The following is a 19996-nucleotide window of genomic DNA, read 5'->3' as shown; positions in this document are numbered from 1 at the left end:
GCGGCAGGTTACGGGCCGGAATTTTCCATGAGGAAATGCACCTCTATATTAGTGAAAGTCTGAGGCAGCTACATGTTCAGTCCGTAGGCGGCATCTAGCCGTTAGCAGTAGAGCTACTACTTATTCCAGGGAAGACAGACGCCATCTTGAAGGCGGAGAAGAATCGAGAGACAGATGCTTTCCTAACAGAATAGCCAGAGAGGAGAGAGTAGCCGATAAGGAAGAGGTCCCAGTGACTCGGAGAAGGGTGATTCCAGGCGAGCCGAGGCACAGACGAGAAGGGAGCCTAGATGACCACTGAGTGCAGGCTACATACTACTAAGGTGATGTCGACCCTTTCTTATTAGAGTGTACAACTTAATCTTACACTTTTCCTTGCAGGTTATGTGTTATATCGTAATGTTATGTGATTGTATGTGTAATGAGTAATAAAGTATCCAGTTTGTAATGAATCAACATGTGCTGCGTGTTCTTGTATAAGAGGGTAGCCTATTCTTCTAGTCAGCTGTGACTTGACATGAACAGATGTTAACCCTGATCAGGTAAGTGGTAACTGAATAAGGGAGAGAGGAGCCCCTCGAACCAGAGAACAGGTTGTGCTCAAACTGGCAGTTCTTGTGTGATCTGATAAATAGTTGTATGTTATGGTAATCATAGGATGAACTTGTACTGAGGCTGCCGTCTGGGCAGGAAGTCCTGGGTCCGTCTGGGACCGCGAGGCTGAGGCTGCCGTCTGGGTAGGAAGTCCTGGGTCCGTCTGGGATCGCGAGGCTGAGGCTGCCGTCTGGGTAGGAAGTCCTGGGTCCGTCTGGGATCGCGAGGCTGAGGCTGCCGTCTGGGTAGGAAGTCCTGGGTCCGTCTGGGACCGCGAGGCTGAGGCTGCCGTCTGGGTAGGAAGTCCTGGGTCCGTCTGGGATCGCGAGGCTGAGGCTGCCGTCTGGGTAGGAAGTCCTGGGTCCGTCTGGGATCGCGAGGCTGAGGCTGCCGTCTGGGTAGGAAGTCCTGGGTCCGTCTGGGATCGCGAGGCTGAGGCTGCCGTCTGGGTAGGAAGTCCTGGGTCCGTCTGGGACCGCGAGGCTGAGGCTGCCGTCTGGGTAGGAAGTCCTGGGTCCATCTGGGATGGCGAGGCTGAGGCTGCCGTCTGGGTAGGAAGTCCTGGGTCCGTCTGGGATCGCGAGGCCGCCACTTGTATTATAAGAGGTCTAGATATATATATATATATATTAGGAATTCCCTGTCCTTAGGTGGTATATATTTGTGGTTACTTGTTGTGAATAGGCCCTAGGGAGAGGGTAACGTTCTGGCTGGGTTAGAGAGGCTCTGATGAGCGGGTTCTACCTGATCCGAAAACCCAAGCAGAACAGACCCTCTCTCTCCGCACCCCCGACGGCACAATCCCTCTCCTCCCCTACCCATCGCCTGTAGCCTGGAGCATGAGACATACACTCTGTGCAAAATTTTTAGCTGCACCAGACGGAGTCTAGCTGATATCGCTACTTCCCTAGGAGACCCCAGAGCGGTAATCCACTCCTCATCGTCAATCTCCAGCCCGTCAGCCACCCATTTCGCTTTCAGGGAGTCGAGAGGGTCGGGGGGGTTGTTAATCAGTTTTTTGTATGTGAGGGAAATGGCATGTTCCGGCATGTGGCCATCCAACAGCCTGTCCTCCAGCGGGGAGGCCTGCGGAAGTCGGGTCCCCAGAGGGATGTTAGCACGGAGGGAGTGACGGACCTGTAGGTATCTGAAATATTCTGTCCGCGCCATGTCATAAGTGTCCTGGAGGTAGGCAAAGGGTCTGACCCCCTCCGGCCCCCAAAGGTCCCCCGCCCGGGAGATTCCAATGAGGTCCCAGTTACGGAACCCCTTTGTATGCCTCAGGCTGCCTAATCTCTCTGATGCCCACAGGGGGGTGGCCAGTGTAAGCGTGTTAGACCATCCCAGCGCCCGGTGTGCGGCGTGCCATATTTGAACTGAATGCTTCGTCGGCCCCGTGAGGTGGAGCTTGCCCGGTCTAGAGTATAGCGCAACTTCATAGTTTCCCCCAGGGAGCAACCATCTGTCCATCCCGTAACCCGGGTCGTTGCCGTCGCAGTATGTACCCTGGTTTATTGTCGATAGGTGGGCGGCCCAATAGTACTTACGGATATCCGGGAGAGCGATTCCCCCATCATACCACCCCAGTGTGAGCTTCCGCAGCGCTATTCTGGGTACTCCCGACCATAGGAGGGCCCTCTGCGCCGCCTCCACCGCCGCAAAATATGAGGCAGGCACCATATCTGGATGGTTTTGAAGCGCATACAGAAACCTAGGGAGGGCCATCATTTTAAAGAGGGCCCAGCAGCGGCGGCATGAGATTCCTTCCAAACCGGAGGGTTTTATCCAGTGTGGCAAACACTCCGAGGTATCTAAAGCCCTCCTCCGCTACTGCTAGCGGACAGGTGTCAGGCAGTCTGGGGGGGTCGCTGTGCAGAACATAAAGGACGGATTTCGCCCAGTTGATGTAAAACCCGGAGTTCTTCCCGAAGCTTACAAAAATATCCATCACCGCCATTATAGATCCTATTGACATAATTGACGTAAGTGTTGGGTGCACTTCAGTGTCCTACAAGCATGTAGTATTGCACTTCTTTTTTATAGTGGTTCATACCCCTGTCTAGGTGGTGAAGTTCATTATCCTATGGGCAGCAGACTAACTGTATACCCCAAGACATTTTTAATGCTTCTGCACCTCATTTTTGTATTGTGTTGTGCTTTGCAGATTCTACCACTGTTACTGTGCACACATTGTTCAGAGGGTCTTACAGTTACTGCCCTCAGCCTTAGAGTGCACCCTCCTGCCACGCTGTCTCTAGAACATAGCTTAAACACATTTGCAACGATAATAGCTCTGGCTAAACATTTATAAGGTACAAATGCGAAACCTATTGGCTACGTCAATGCTTGTTTTTTTTACTGTTTTAGACTGCTTGGTAAAGCCTGACGATTCTGAACAGGAGACAAGAGAAATTACGCCTACACTGGGAGAAACTACCAATATATCAGGGCATAGTGTTTTTGCTAAACAAATTCCCACTTTGGGCATTTGCTTTGGAAAAACAAAAACATTACCAACTGCATGTATTGGACATGGTGCATACACAGCATAGCTTCAGCGCTGTCAGCAGAATATTTTCCAATGTAGCTCAGCTGAATTCACAAACTCCTGCCTTTTGTGGAGAGGATTTCTAAATATGGATGGCAGTCACGAGCAAGGGGGGCAGTGGCCATAGCTCCTGCGGACCTGGCGGGAGGTTGAGCCACTGGCAACCTTTAAAAGAGGTCCTTATTTTTAGGTGCTGTCCGTGGTACACGCCAAACTTTGCACGCTTCCAGGTGTATACATCATACACCATCTGAGTTCATTACAGAATAACAATGTCTCTGTGGATTTACTTTACATAAACCTCCTTATCATTCAAAAGTCGTAAACCACTATGTTTTCACTTGAGTAGTAAAATCGATTGACAGTGATCAGAGAGAAGTACCTGTTTGGGAACGATATAGGCATGTTTTAATTGTAAATGCCTAAATTATTAATTCAAAAGTATTCAAAAACAAATAAGGAAATAAACAATCTGGTAGCAAAACAAGCCAAAAGGGTGGAGGGGGGACACAGTTGGCAGTGTGTGTGGAAGCGACAGAAGCACAAAGTACAGCTGATGTTAGAAGAAAACCTATTGTTAAAAGTATGACTGTCAGCTGCATGACACAAATGGATAACCTTTTTTTAACAATCTGTTGGTGATGGAACGTCAAAGGTGTTTCGTCCCACATGGTCAATATTTGGACAGGGTCATCATCAGGACAAGTCGATGCACAAAGGTAGAGTTTCGACCATTCAAAATAGTAGCGATGGTAAGCTAACAACTGTAGAGATATGGAATATGTACTGCTTAAGTGTAAACCTGGATTAGTTAATGTTGTTTGTTACTCCACCAAACAATGTTGCTTGACTGCAGGCACAGCGTGCAGGGAAGTGCGTACAGGCAGGCAGGGGCAGAACATGGAGAAGCGCTTGAGTGCAAAGCGGGATGGATTCGCGGGAACCATTCTCTAAGATAAGAAACGAACTTAGTGCCCCCCACTCAGAAAAGAAAAGGTTATGTTTACTTGCCCATCACCTGCCTTACCATGCTACTTTGAATGCAAGTGAAGAAATACATCAATTGGTGTCTTCTGTAATACCTGACAATCACCATCACCACGGCTCATAGGACCAGTCCTTCAAAATAAGCATCACGTTCAAAGATTTGAAATAAAATGGCATTCAGAAGTTACAGATTTATTTCAAAGGCAATCAGTACATTACTGGATTCAACATGGAATAGATGGAAGGTGGAAGGCTATCCATTGCTGCTAAGTGGACCAGCGTCATGTGTGACAGCTTCCATCAGTCCTGTTTTTTTAAATCAACAATATGGTGACCAGATTTTGAATACAAAAAGCGGGACATTCCAAAATGTAGAAGTAAACTAAAATTCTTCACAGGGCAACTGGCACAGAACAAATACATCGACAGTCCTAAGCAACATAGAAAGCACAGGCAGTGAGACACCAAAGCGTAGCCAAATGCAATTTTTACATAGGTATCATCTGTGTTAATTACTTTGCTTTTTGGTAAGGGCTGCTACCTAATCCTGCACTGATAGTTGCGATAATTTGCATCATTGTGTTCACTGGACCCTCTCTGAAAACCTTATAGTGAGGACATGTGCTAAATATACTTGAATCTACAGGGACAGACAGTGATAAACAGGGACATCTATTCACCCTATCCAACAGCGGTTTGCATGTTGTGTCTGAATTATTACTTGCAATTAGGGTTTCCACCTAGCTCCAAACCAGTCCAAAATTTAGAAAAAACCGCAAATGCCAGGTTTTCTACATAAAATGAAGACACCAAATACAAGAAAAAAATCACTTAAACCGTTTATCAAAACTAAACCAAGTGATTATAAAAGCAAGCCGTGGCATGTTAAAACAAGCATTTGCAATGCAATAGGTCTCGCATTTACGATACTTTGAGCTATTGGCACTGTAAATGTCAATAGCTTAAATTCTCGCAAATGCGAGACATAATGAATTGCAAATATTGTTTGTTTCCAAGCGTCCCATGTGGGCTTGCACTTAATAGAGGCCACACCCCTTTCTTTAGATGAGCCGCGTCTAAATAAAAGGGGTGGCTTCTATTAAGTGCAAGCATGGCATGGGGCGCTTGGAAACAATCCACAAAAAATATTTGTAAAGCAATAGGAGTCAAATTTGCAAGAGTTTAAGCTATTGTTATTTACAATGCCAATAGCTCAAACTCTCCTAAATGCAAGACCTACGGCATTGCAAACATGCAGCCGCCATTATCCTGGCTACTTGTAGACTAGTCAATTTGTTGCGTAACCTAGAACTAATTGCAATACAATTTCTGTGAGTGGATTGTTATTCAAAGTTTTCCGTAGAAAACGATGGTCAAAAGTCTACCACTCTATCATAACGCGTTAATCCAATAGGGCGGATTTTTCAAAATGGCTGCCCATTATTTGAGATATAGGGTATAACTGTTTATATGACCATGTGTGGTATCATTTTATATGTTTTTAGGGACGGGAAAATCAAAAATAACATCAAAAATTGTTTCTGATGACCATAATATCAAATTGTTTCGTTGACTTATATGACAAGGTGTGAAGGAACGTAAATATTACAATTAACTTTTGAAATAAAAAGTTTGCTATTATTTGTGTCTTGTAACTTTGTTGGTATTGTTTGTTTTTTTGTTAATCAAAAATGTTTCATTTATGTGTTACAGGTTCTTGTGAGTTGCTGTGAGATACAGTGAAAATGGACGTAGAAAAGTGTTTCATTTGCGATGTGGTGTTTCAAGAAGATGACGATGTATTTGTACTCACTGAAAGAGGAGTGACTGGAATTAAAAAAACATGCAAGGAGAGAAAAATATCTAAGTTTCACGTTTGTGTTGGGCAGAAAGTTCACAAGAAATGTAGAGCGCGTTTTGTTAACTTGAGAGAAAGAATTAGATCCCACAACTTTCTGGTAAAGCTATTGCAAGAGCGATTCGTGGTCATCTTATTGTTTCATCAGTTTTCAACACGATTTTAGCAACGCAAGCCCTAGATGATAACGACGATTTACAGGCAGCTAGATCATTGTTTAATAATCTTCTTAATGGGGAGCTTTCTGTTGAGGATGTTACACATAATGCTGTTGTCGAAATTGCAACCAAACTGCTGAAGGCCAAAGATGAACTTACATTTTACAGGACTCCTCGACTTTGGTTGCAATATTTGGAAATGGTCAACATCCTGAAACAATTCTTTAAAGCTGAAAGAACAGGAAATTGGCATCTACATCTTGCAATGGTAAATGAGATGCTACCTTTTTTTGCAGAATGTGGCCATAATTTATATGCCAGTTCTGCACGACTGTATTATGAGAGAATGGTTGAGCTTGAATTTGAAGCTCCTGATGTATACACAGCATTTACAAATGGTCTGCATGTTGTCAGAAGAAGTGATAGGTTTTGGGGTGGCCTTTCCACTGATTTGGTAATTGAACAAGTTCTAATGAAGAATATAAAAGGATTCGGCGGAATGACCCATGGAAAAGGTATGACAGAACAGCAGCAGCTTGTCTGGGTTATGTCACACCCTATTTGCGCCCATTTGAATGAATGCATGCAGGACTTTGCTTCAGTGAAGCATGCAGCAAGTGAGCAAAATGTTACTATGACCAGTTCAAGAATTGAACACGATAAAGGAGATACACAGAAAGTACTGGTATATGTAGAACAGCTCAATGTTTTTGAGCGAGACAGCAACCTGCGTAACATTGTCACGGGTGTTACTTATGGCAGTGATGTTAATCCTGAACTTGCAGAAGAAATTGGAAATAGAATTCTTAATGAGATGACGGACAAAAGAGTCTCTGAGTTCTCTTTCAGAAAAAGCAACCAGGTGACGGTAATGAAATCAGTTCAATCAGTTAAATTGAAAGAAGAAACCTTTGTTATGGATCCTGAACTATTGTTTCAGCGCGTGTTGCTTTGTGCCCAGACTAGTGGCGTGGATTTGCAGGAGGTGTTTTGTTATGAGCTTTGCTCATACCCAGCTAGTTTATTCAATAAGCATGGACTTATGCGGAAATCTGGGAAGTCGCAGCTTGCCAATTATATTAAAGAGCAAGTACCAGCCGTTGCTAACATGCCTGAAATTATGCAGTTCGTCATTGATGGTGGGTGGTTACTACATCGCCTTCCTTGGAGTCCGAATCAGACATTCCATGAGCTGCTTTGTGCCTATGAGAGATATGTGCTAACAAAGTATGGCCATGCAATAGTAGTATTCGACGGATATGGAGATACGTTTTCTACAAAATCAGAAGCCCATCTAAAAAGAAACAAAGGTATTGTAGGACCTAAAGTAAATTTCATAACTTCTACCTCCATCGCCATCCAGAAACAATTTTTTCTGAGTAATAATGAAAATAAACAAGCCTTCATTGATCAATTATCGCAAAAGTTACAAGAAGCTGGGTGTAAAACAAAGCAAGCTCATAGTGATGCAGACTTCATGGTCGTTTTGGAGGCTATTGAGTCGGCCAAAACTCATCCTACAGCCATTGTTGGCGAGGACACCGATCTTCTCATACTACTCCTTCATCATTTTCAAGAAATCCAATTTGATATTTTCCTTTGCCCAGAACCTAAGAAATCTTCCAAAAACATAACTGTGTATGATATTAGGAAATTAGCAAAAGCTTTAGGTAATGACGTCTGCTCTCACATCTTATTTGCTCACACCGTATTAGGATGTGATACCACCTCCAAACTATCTGGATTAGGAAAACGTGACTCCATAAAGTTGCTAAGAAAATCAGGCAGCTTCAAAGAAAGTGCTGCCGTATTCCAAACTTCACAAAAATCAACAGAAGAAATTGAAAATGCTGGTCTTAATGCTATTATAGAGTTGTATGGAGGAATAACAGGAGACAGCACACTACATGATATCAGACTTCGAACTTTCATTTCAAAGGCAACAAAATCAACAATACATGTGAAACCGGAAGTCTTGCCTCCTACAGAGGATGCCTGCAAATTTCATTCACTCAGAGTATATCATCAGGTGCAGCAGTGGATGGGTATTCATATGGATCCATTACAGTGGGGATTTGAAGTGAAAGATGGAAGATTGGCTCCCATTAGAATGAGTCAAGCACCAGCACCAGATCATTTATTAAAATTTGTGAAATGTGGCTGTAGCAAGAGTCAATGTGCGACTCTGCAATGTATATGCAAAAGACAGGGAATAGTGTGCACAGATGCGTGCACGGATTGTCGAGGAATAAGCTGTTGCAATTCCATGGAAGTGGACATGGACGATGATTGAAATCATACTATTCTTATACTGAGGAGTGCTGTTTGAATGTATCTCTTTAACAATTTTCATTTGTCAGTGTCATATTGAGAAGTGCTATCTAGTTGAAATTTGTTTATCCTTTTCAAATGATGTTAAAAAAATGTAAATAAAAAATAATGTCAAAACTATGTTTGGCATATTAACATATAATTATCGTTGTTTATTGTATTAATCCCAATTTGATATTATGGTCATCAGAAACAATTTTTGATGTTATTTTTGACTTTCCCGTCCCTAAAAACATATAAAATGATACCACACATGGGCATATACAGTTATACCCTATATCTCAAATAATGGGCAGCCATTTTGAAAAATCCGCCACATTGGATTAACGCATCATGATAGAGTGGTAGACTTTTCACCATCGTTTTCTACGGAAAAATTTCATTAACATTCCACTCACAGAAATTGTATTGCAATTAGCTCTAGGTTAGCCCATTTTTAGAACTAATTTGACTAAACTATTGGAAAGCGAAAGCGGGCATGGTGTACTAAATGTTACTGCAAAGCACGTTGTGCCTGTTTTAAGACAAAACTCACTAAAGAAAATAGTGCTTACAGACTAAATAACACAGATCATGGATCTATATATTTATTATTTTAGTCCTATAATACAAGAAAAAAAAATTACTCTTGAAAGCTTTACTCTGTCCTACCATCACCCTACACCTATATCAATGTATCCTCTATCTTCACTCTCTCTCATCCCAAACCCCTTCTACTATGATCTCCAAAATAACCCTTCTTAGACTCCTCCCTCACCCCGAACATCAGTTTACAACTATGATCTCCCAAACAATCATTCTAAACTCTCCCTCATGTTATCTCTCTTTTGACTCATTTCAAACCTCATTTTTCTACTGATCTTTCTCCCCAATCCCTTTCCACAAGCTCTTCCTTCCTCCATATCTCCTTTACTTGACCCACACATCAACTTACTACTACGGTCTCCCAATTAACACTTTGGGTTTTCTTCCCTCTTCTCTCCTTCCATACCTCTATTCAATCCAACTAACAGACTCCCATGTCCTCTGCTCAGATTAACTCCCTACACTAATACTATCCTCCTATTTCCCTATTCTAATCCACCACTAATCCGATTGGGTTCCAGAGTAGCGTGCTACTCGCTGAAAAGCGCGCTGACGCCTCGTCAGAGGTAGTAAGCGCTATATAAATATAATTACAATAAAGACAGTGGGTGTAACAACAAACGGATACAAATGAAGACAAGGTGATACTAAGGAGGGACTAACTAACCAATTACCGAATCAGAAACCTGCATTTACAAAGGACAAAGACACAAGCCAATGAAAAATATGGGCGTAGAGTGGGCGGAGCTTCAAGTGCACTCTAATACAGCATGCCTCGCACAGCATGCGCTGCCTTGGCTCGACCTAAAAATGGGCGCTCAGGATTTTTCAGAAAATTACCGGTCAACCGCTTAACTCAAAAGTGCTGGTGTAGTCAGGCGTTTAAGCGAGGATTGCATTAAGATGAATGGAGAATGTTCACTAACATATTAGAGGGTAGGTGAAACAGGTTTGAAAAGTAGTTGACCGCATAAGTTTATGGATGCATTTTATTTGCCAGGCAGGCAATCGAGGGACCAAAAGGCTGAGTCACCAAGTAGTGGTGAATTGACAAGTATGCACAAATTATTCTTCGAGTACAACCACTCTTCCATTCCTAATTTCAAAGAGTGTAGAAATTGAAGGTACTTCTCTTTGAGAAAAGTGGCCGTCCTACATACAATATCAAAAGCGAAACTACAAATCCCAGCACGCAAAGTGTTTTTACTAGGGCTGTCTGAAATTGCCACACGTGACATACCAGCTAGTATTTCCCAATGCTGCTGCGCCTTATGCATAGTGCCATTTATGCAATAGATGGCCCCTCTCGTCAGTGTGTGTACCTGTGGTTAAGTGCGGTTTCTTTGGCCCCCATTTTATATCCGGGTGAACCACGAAGATTCTTTGCGTCTCCCCTGGACGCACAGCTGTCGGTAGCGCGGACAGTAGCTCTTCGTCTTCCTCCTCTTCCAGCTCATCTTCCTCGTCCTCTTCCGGGTCCTCGCTGCCAGCAGCGGCACCTTGCGGACGCACTGTCGCTTTCTTCTTTTTCAAGCAATTGTGCGTACAGTGCAACAGAGCCCGGGGCCCGGGTGGCCGCCATATCCAGCACCTAGGCAGAGGCCTACGCAGCGCTGTGCGAGGCGAGGATGTGCCAAGAAACACAGCAGCAGCTCGACAACTGGAAGCGGCCCGGAGAATCCAGGAACTCCCGGCCATGGCGGGAGACAGTGCAGCAGCAGCAGTCTGCTCCTACAGTAGGCTGCCCCAGGGCCTGTCTGGAGCACAGCAGCGTGCACGGGAGCGCCACGCACACTGCAGCCACACGAGGGCAGAAGCAGTCCCTGCATTTTGCCTTTTACCAGGAGACTGCGCGAGCTCGTGGGCCAGAGGGATATGGAGAAATTGAAACAGACACAAATATTTATAAATATAGACACTTAAATGTAAAATACACATGGGAATATAAAATAAGCAAACCCATGCAGTGCATGTATTTATTTTTATTTGAGTGTTTTTTACATAGCGAGGATTTTTTATTTATTTAATGCGATTTTATATAGCGCGAACATTACCCGAAGGTGTCGGAGCGCTTTTCAAAAGAGCCAGTTGTGTTACATAAGGACTTTGGATAACATGAGTTACATACGAGATACAAACAGAAAAAAATTGCAAATGTGCAAGTTGTAAAGTCACTTAAAGAGGAGGTATAAACAAGAAAAAATTGCAAATGTACAAGTTGTAAAGTCACTCAAGGAAGAGATACAAACGGAAAACTCTAAAATCACATAGAAATGGTAGTAAGTACAAAGGTCTACTACATATACTAGTGGTTAGAGTTCTATATATTCAAATAGTAAGTTCACTCATGATTACATTTTAACAGCGATTAGGCTTGGACAATTATATATTAAATATTTACATCTATATATATATTTAAGAGCTACAGAAGAATGGCTCAGGCATAGGGAAAAAAGCAGGCAAGGGGAGAGAAATTCAGGGGGGAGAGGAAAGGAATAAGGGAGGTAGAAAGAGTGAGGAAGGAAGAGGTAGGGGAGGGGTGATGAGTGATTGGATCTGCTCTGTCCACGCCGGGCCCCCTCGCCCTGACCCACCGCAGTGCTAGGCCCGCTCCTCGAAGCCAACCCGGGCCAGGCCCATAAAGCCTTCATCTTGAGTGCGACAGGCTGCGGGGAAGATCGTTCCAGGGAGCACACCTCGCTGAGATAAGGTCCCCAGAGCCAGCGCTTTATGATCGGAATACATTGCGCCTCATGAGAAATGTTTTATGTGGCTTCAGAATATGACCCAAAGGTGTTAAAAAGGCCCTGGAGCAATAGTTTTGAGGGCAGGGAATAGCTACCAGTGAAAACGCATTTTTTTAGGGGGTTTTTGTGTTTGGGGTTCTACGGCCTTACAGTTTTTGAAACAATGCTGCAATATTAGGCCTAGTGATTTTATTTGTGTATATTTGGGGCCCGTAAAGCATTATCCTATCAAATCACAGTTCAATAACATGCACCTCCATGAGTCTCAAGGGATGTCAGAAAAGGAAAAGGTTAAGTAAGCCAGTTTTACTATAAAGAGAGCACTCTACTCTGCCCTAAACTGTCTCTAGACAGGTCATAGTTTGAGAAATAATAGTCTAGATCGCTTTGTCAATAGGTCATAGTTTGAGAAATAATACTGTATATCGCCTTGTCAATTAAAAAATGAATGAAAATATTGCATCAGTGCATACATTAATGACAAATGGTGATACATCACACTGGCTGAGGTTGACACAGGTAAATAAGTACATATATAAATATCTTTAGCTCCAATAACTTTAGAATACTCGTGAAGTAACCTACAGAAAACAGTAGCAGAGTAATTTCCCATGGAGCCATCTTTATGTAAAATCGTTATGTTAAATCTATGTTGTTCCTCTAAATAGATTGTCCGGTTTAATTTCCTTTGAAGATCCTTAATATGACTATGGCAAATACCACTATAATTATCTCTCTACAGCTTTTAGGTGTACCTGACACCATTGTTTTGTCTCAAGTCAGATCGAAAAGCAAAAGCTAAATCAAAATTCAGAATTCTACTTGTTACTTCTACTGTTCAAATCAACAAAACTTCCAGTTCATTTTCAAAGTAAGTCGGTTAGTTCAATTGACTTCAGGCCGAGAACCCTACAATCTGCAACTAGATACTCTTATTTAGAAAGTTTTCTGTAGGGCAAACATGACCACTGAGGGTATCGGAGTGCTTTACAGTTCAAGATATGGTGCACTCCCCAGTTTACATACCCCCAGTTTGTTAACAGTTACCAGGTGGCTGCGCTGCTATGACCTACGTGATACACCACAAAGGGGATATAGATACACTTAGTAGCCCCCGCATGGTGCGCCGTCCATAGTGCACACTAGTGGGTTGGGCCCAGGCACAGGCATCGGTAGCCTGTTTATAACTCAGAGACAAAGCGGGGATCATAACACCCTAGGCCTGTGAGTTCCGCTGACCCCAAATGAAGTGTCTGTACACTCCTGTTCACGGGCCCACACCTACTGCATTTCCAATTGTGATAATGTATGCAATGTTTTTATTACAAATGCCAATAAAAAGAGTTTTCAAAAAACAATCAGAGTGCTTTACAGTTTATACCTCAAGAGGGATACAAGCAGTCAAAACAGAACCAACAAAACGAAAAATTCACAGTCTGGTAAAGCCAGGCATTCTCGGGAGCCCTGGCAGATGGGCCACAAATCTGCGACTGTGACCTCAATATCCAGTGAATAACCAATCTGAGGCAGAAATTTCTTCATCAAGAACACTTTGACTTACTTTTTGAAGAGGACAGTTAAAGGATTCATCCTGACTTCGGGGGTGGGCAGTTCCAAATCCTCGGTTCAATACCTGAGAAGGCTCGATTGTAGGTTTTTCTTTTCTTTAATTTTTGTGGTTTAAGCAATAGGGTGCTGGCGCTTCTGGAGGCTCTCGAACCACATGAGAGCTCCAGTTTTTGAGCGTGGTACAGCGGGTTATTGAAGTGAATGGCTTTGTGTGCCATGCATGCAATTTTTAACTCTATCCGAGCTTCATATGGAAGCCAGTTCAGGGATAACAGGTCTGGAGATATATGGTTGTATTTTTTAGCGCCTGTTAAGAGCCTAGCAGCAGAGTTGAGGGCAACCCTAAGAGGAGCCGTCTTCTCTCTAGGAAGGCCGCAAAGGGTTGCGCTGCCATAGTCCAGCTATGAAATCACTAAGGCTTGCACCGCAACCTTTAGGTCATGAGCAGGGAGAAAAGGTTTAAGTTTCCTTAAGATGCTGAGTTGAAAGTTTGCTCCTTTGGTGAGGGAACTGATGTGCTTCTGCATGTTCAGGCTTTTGTCTAGCATTATTCCCTGAGAGGTTGCGAAATCAACGAGGTGCGGCGTACAGTTAAGAGCAGTAAGCTGATTCAACCATTGTTCCATGACCGGAGATTGCTTGTGTGGTGCGATTAGGAGGAATTCTGTTTTGAGAGCATTTAACTTCAAGTGGTTACGTGTCAGCCAGCTTTGTGTTTTCAGTAGGACTAAGTTGAGGGACCAGATGTCCTCAGGGAAGGCGGTCTTCAGGTATAATTGGGTATCATCCGGGTACATGTGATATTGAATGCTGGATGATTTCAGAATTTCTATCAGTGGCTCCATGAACAGGTTGAAGAGCGTGGGTGAGAGCGCTGAACCCTGTGGAACCCCCAGCGTGACCTGAGAAGGATGAGAAAGGGACTGGTTCACCTTGAACTTTGGGATCTATTATGAAGGAATGAGGAGAACCAGTTTAGAACAGGCCCAGACAGCCCCATCCTATGTCCAGGAGGTCAATTAGGTTATTGTGTTTGACAGTATCAAATGCTGACGAAAGGTCGAGAAGGATCAATAGGCAAGATTCATTTTGATCCAACATTCTTAGCGCATCATCTACAATGTGAGTTAGTGCAGATTCTGTACTATGGCCCGGGCGGAAACCAGATTGACATTGGTCCAGGAGTTGGAAATGATCGATGTGGTTACAGAGTTGGGCGAGCACACATTTCTCCAGGAGCTTTGACAATGTGGGGATGTTAGAGATTGGGTGAAAGTTATGAAGGTCCGTGGGATCAGCAGTTGGTTTCTTTAGAATCGGGGTAACTTGATCCGATTTTAGGCAATCCAGAATAGCACCTTGCCGAAGTGATGCATTGACAATCTTAGTCCAAAGTGGGAGTAAGGAGGTTCTAACTGCAGGGAAGAGGTTCGATGGCAGGGGGTTGTTGTAGTGATTAGAAGGTTTCAGAGTAGCCAGTGTTTTGCGAATAGTGCTTTCATCCATGGTTTGGAAAAGGCTCCAGGATGCGTTGTCTTTGGGGGGGCAAGGCTGCGCAAGGACGGTGACATCCAACCTAGGAGGAAGGAGGATGTTCGGCGGACTAATCGACAGGTAATCAAGAGCAGCTTCGATCTTAGTAGTCTTATCCGTGAAGAAATCAGCGAATTCTTCACAGTTCGGCAGTGTCCCTCGACCCCAGTGCAGAGAGATTAGGATGACTGTTAGCTTGAGACTTGGTGAGTTCGAACAGGTTTTTTGGACTTTTTTTACTTGCTCTAGTTGATTTTTGAAGAAGTTGGCTTTTGAGCATCTGATGCGTTTGTTGTAGATGCTTCTTAGGGATCTCAGATGGTAGAGATGTTCAAGGGAGAGATACGATCGCCACAATCTTTCTGCAAGTCTTAAATTCCTTCTTTCGTTATTAAGACTATCATTGAACTAAGGTTTGGAGACTTTGGAGGACAGTCTTTTAAGCTGTAGTGGCGCAACCGAGTCTAATACATTAGACATTGAGCGGTTATAATGGGCCGTAAGGTCATGGACATCCGACATGTTCATAGGAGGGGGCAGGAGGTTATCGCAAAGAGCAGTCAGATCGTGCAAGTTGATGTTCCGTAGACATCCTTTCAACTCTAAATGGGAAACAAATCCTACTCTTCTAGTGGAACCTATGGACCTTATATCTTCAGTGAACACTTCCGGTGCAAAATATGAAACTTAAGTGTGTGGACTTATGTCACTTGAATTCAGTCAATCAAAAATATCAATCAATCATCACTGTGGCGTACTATTCATGTAGTGTTCTCAAAAACTGACACTTCTCAGTCTCATCTGTTCTCAGAACTGGCTTTCTCTCAGCATAGTAAGTCCACTCAGGACCTGATTACCTTCGACTAGACACCTTCTGCTGCTTTGATCTTCTGACTTAGGGCTGCTCACTGTCATTTTGTTCGATTGACTCTGTTTTTTCTCTGATTGTGTCTGGGATGCGTTCCTCTGACACAGCAGTCCTCAGGATCACCGTTTTTTGGAACCCCCCCTGCACTTTACCATTGGAACTGCTTGCACCTTCTTTCAATTAGGACTGTATACCCTCAGTTGCAGCTGCATGTGCCCTTGTCTCGACTTGACTTTGAGACTCTTCCATGTGATCGTCTCCTCCTGAACATTTGTGTTGTGCTGGAGTTTGACTCTGCAAATCAGTAATTGTTGTCATGACTTCTTCGCCAGCTTGTCTCACTATCTTGGTGTGGGAGGCACAAATCCAATTTGGACCTCTCCCCCCCGACTTCACAGCAGTGTTCCGCAAAGGGAATACCTGGAAAGGTCCTTGCCAACATTGTTCTAGACATGTATTTATGATGTGTTTGTTCACCAGGACCCAATCTTCTGGGCCCAGGTCATGGCTCTGTTCGTGCCTTGGAAGTGGAGTCGCCAAGTCAGCCTGGGAAGAAACAGAATGCACCACATCAGCCAATCCTTTGCAGGGGCCTGTGTTAGACCTCATAGTCACAGGTTCAAATCTCAGCGGTTACACTCAGCCTTTCATCCATCTGAGGTCGATAAAATGAGTACCATTGAGTTGGTAACAAGAAACATCTGTTATTCAGCGCCAAGATACCTACGGGTGAACATGCGCTTTACAAATACACATGTTATGTTATGATGCCTTCCTCTAGCATTGATTCAATCACAGGCGAAATTCCAGCCACCACCTCTGGTGTGAGGTTGAATTGGGCGTGTGGGGATACTCTGCATTAGGGTTTATTGTGACTCTTTGTGACTCTCACTGGTTCGACACTCTTAATCAGACCGATGTCCTTGCCTGTAATATCCCAAAATTCCTCTTTTACCAAATATATCATCTCTAGAAGTAAGCCTTCTCTTGTTAGAACTGGGAACAACCCAACTGCTGTTTCTCTTGATTTTAATTTAAAATATACATCCTTATCATGTGCCTGGGGCTCCACACCATCCATTGTGCAATAGGTCACACTAATTAATTTGTAGAGTAAATCCCTTCCTGACAGATTGACTGGACTTGAGTCACATATTACATATTGGTGATCTTTGAGAGGCCCTATTTTGACAGGGACTTTAGCTGAAACACAGTTCGTACTTTGTTTGTTGGAGATGCTAACAACTTGGACTTGTTTTCCTGAGACAGGTAGGTTTGGGTAGTCTATTGTTCCTACAGCAGAGCAGGTAGCTCCAGTATTGATCAACAATTCAACTCTTCATCTACGTATGGCCCACTCTGGTCTATCTCTAGAAACGCGCCGAGCACACACTCTTCTTCCCCACACAGGCACCGTCATTGTGATTGATTGGAGTCCAGTACAATGAGACTATCAAATACCGGGAATTGTTGGATATTTTCGGTACTCAGGACAGGCTTCTGTTGAAACTTTGGGTTTGGATTCAAATTATACTTTTGGTTAATCATATTTTGCTACATCATTGTGGCTTGGGGCATATTGGCATTATATCACCTTTGAACTTGCATATTCTGCATTGGCATCACATTAATGTTTGGCATTTGAAAGTCATTTTGCAATTGATTAGGTTTTATCTACATTCTCGTTTCCAGTGGCCCATCTTGTTACAGATGTGACAAACAGTGGTCTTCTTCAACATGCTTATATCTGTCCCTGCATTTTGATCAGCCACCATTTCTCGACCTCTGCCTTGTGGACCAAAATTCCCTGTCTGTATCATCTAACACTACTTGGTAACCAACTCCCTGTATTACTGTACTGACACCAGGAAGAGCGTTATTATTTTATTTTTTTAGAGTTTTATATAGCGCGAGCTAGACCCGAGACATCAGGTATCTTAGCGCTTTACATGAGCACCAGTTTCGTTACAGAGGCACACATTCATTTTTGTTAGGCACGGGGAGATTACGTGATTTGCTTATACCCTGGAACTGCCCCATATGAATTATTCTCACATCCTTTACGCACCAATTTATTCTGAGCTAACATTATTTCCTCCTTAATCTTCTGATTTGCTTCCAAATTGTTACTGCAATATTTTGCATACCGCAAAATCCCATCAAGAGACTTCGATTGCCAACGGATAACATTCGGTTGCATATGAGACCAAATTGCTCAGATACAATCCAGCAATAAAATGTGACAAGAAGCCACTAAAATTTTCCCTTTCTGGATTTTTGACGCAACTATGCTGTCTAAAAACATGTATCAACCGTTCATAATAAGTATTCACAGACTCTTTAGACTCTTGGACAGTTCTGGTTATCTTGAGCAAATCAACTCCTTTCATGTGGAACCATCATTTTCAAATGTGTAAACGCCTGGTTATACTTGTCCATAACAGTAGGCCATGGTGCATTTGTCTGAATCTCTCTCGGCGGCTCAGCGTTTGGGTAATCTACAACCACCATACACCTTACACTCTGCCCACAGATCCTTGGGAACTAAAATGTCAAAGAACGTATTCGAGTCTTCTCGAAGCACGTTTGAAATCGTCACAATTCTGTCCACTTTAGTATAGGATTGGTCAAAGATTCTCCCGCAATTTTAGAGACTGGTTTGTGGATGTGAAAAAAACACTACGACTCCAGGGTACATTAACACATCCACCTTCATGCATCTCTCTCAATAGATAGTACCTGATTTCAGTATCACTTGTTCCTACTTCTACTCCACCAATGTTGTCTTCATTTTTAGGTCGAGCCTAGTCAGTTCTTCGAGACTTGCTGTATCTCCTCTGTGGGCTGCGAGCACGCCCATCGATTTCCATTCACTCTTTTATGTGCCGTTCAGAAATGCTGGCTTTTTAGTGGTGCTTTGATTGTATTTGTCCCTCCTTTGGATGCTTGGTTCCCTCCCATGGCGACTTGCCCTGTTACATGTAGGCATACACTTCTGTCCTTTTCTGATACTATCGGCGCACTTTTTAAAAATCTCGGCTCGTCTTTCGGAAGGTTCTGAAATGCATGCTTTATGTGTTGCGAGCCGTCACCCATCCCACCACAGTTATAGTTTCACCCGTCTCTCACCAAATGTTCTGAAATGCTTGTTTTTTGAAGGCACAGGGAGAACGGACGCCGAGACCCGAATCCGGTTCCCCAGTCCCAAATTCGGCAGCCTTGTTATGCCACATCCTCTCTCCAAGACAATCTTCATTTTTTGGTGGTTATATCTCCGTTTCCATCACTGAGTCACCCTCCCAACATGCACCTACCCTTAACCCCTCCCTTCCTTTTGTTTCCCTGAGCGCATGGAAGGGCGTTCCCTTGATTACACAGAAGGGTGCTGTTGCCCTTTGAATTATCGCACAGGAAGCGGTGATTACTGGCTCTCATCTCTCAAAATTAAGTCACATGTGCGCCCCTGTTTTTGGTTGGATGTGTGGAGGCACTTCTCAAAACGCTGCACATCATGCTTAAGTAGATGGATTGGTACATACTCTACATTCAATTACTGGTATCAGTAGTGCATACGGAGCCCTGTTTGTGAAGAGTGGATTAGCAGGACAAATAACCTCCCTGCTGTTAAATTCCCAGAGCAGCCCATTGTTTGTTTTCTGCACGTATTTGCCGTTGGCATACACTACACTTAATGAGCGGTGCCAGTGCTTGTTTACTTGATTCTGTAAAGCTTGCAGCAGTGATATGTTAACCCCGCTAGTAATGGGGCTGAGGGGGTGGCATACAATACATTTCATGAGCGGTGACAGTGCGTGTTTACTTGATTCTGTAAAGCTTGCAGCAGTGATGTGTTAACCCCTCTAGTAAAGGGGGTGGCATACAGTACATTTCATGAGCGGTGACAGTGCGTGTTTACTTGATTCTGTAAAGCTTGCAGCAGTGATGTGTTAACCCCTCTAGTAAAGGGGGGTGGCATGCAGTACATTTCATGAGCGGTGACAGTGCTTGTTTACTTGATTCTGTAAAGCTTAATATTATTTACATTGCGCGCTTCTTAGAAGTGCCAGTGCCTTTAAATTCTGGCTTCATCAGTCCGCCCGCTTTCCACGCAGCCCTTTTCATTTACAGCCAAGTGATCCAGCCAGGGCTGCCACGAGTGGCGATGATTCTTCGGTGAGGGCCGTCGCTGGGGACATTTTGACGGTCTTTTCTATGCAG

General features: G+C 43.7%; 1 protein-coding gene across 1 annotated transcript in view; it reads right to left on the bottom strand.

The window, feature by feature from the left end:
* The window catches only part of GTPBP6 (GTP binding protein 6), a 157304-nt gene extending 146433 nt beyond the window's left edge, over positions 1-10871 (bottom strand). Inside the window, exon 1 of the mRNA XM_085622844.1 lies at positions 10384-10871. Within this exon, the coding sequence (XP_085478970.1) occupies positions 10384-10759 (376 nt within the window). The 5' untranslated portion in view covers positions 10760-10871. The remainder of the gene's footprint in view (positions 1-10383) is intronic.
* Between the last annotated feature and the right edge of the window lie 9125 nt (positions 10872-19996).

This window comes from Triturus cristatus, chromosome 8 (genome assembly GCF_964204655.1).
Source record: "Triturus cristatus chromosome 8, aTriCri1.1, whole genome shotgun sequence".
Classification (NCBI taxonomy): Eukaryota; Metazoa; Chordata; class Amphibia; order Caudata; family Salamandridae; genus Triturus; species Triturus cristatus.
Note: the sequence above shows the minus strand (reverse complement) of the source record. Positions and strands in the feature narration are given on the sequence as shown.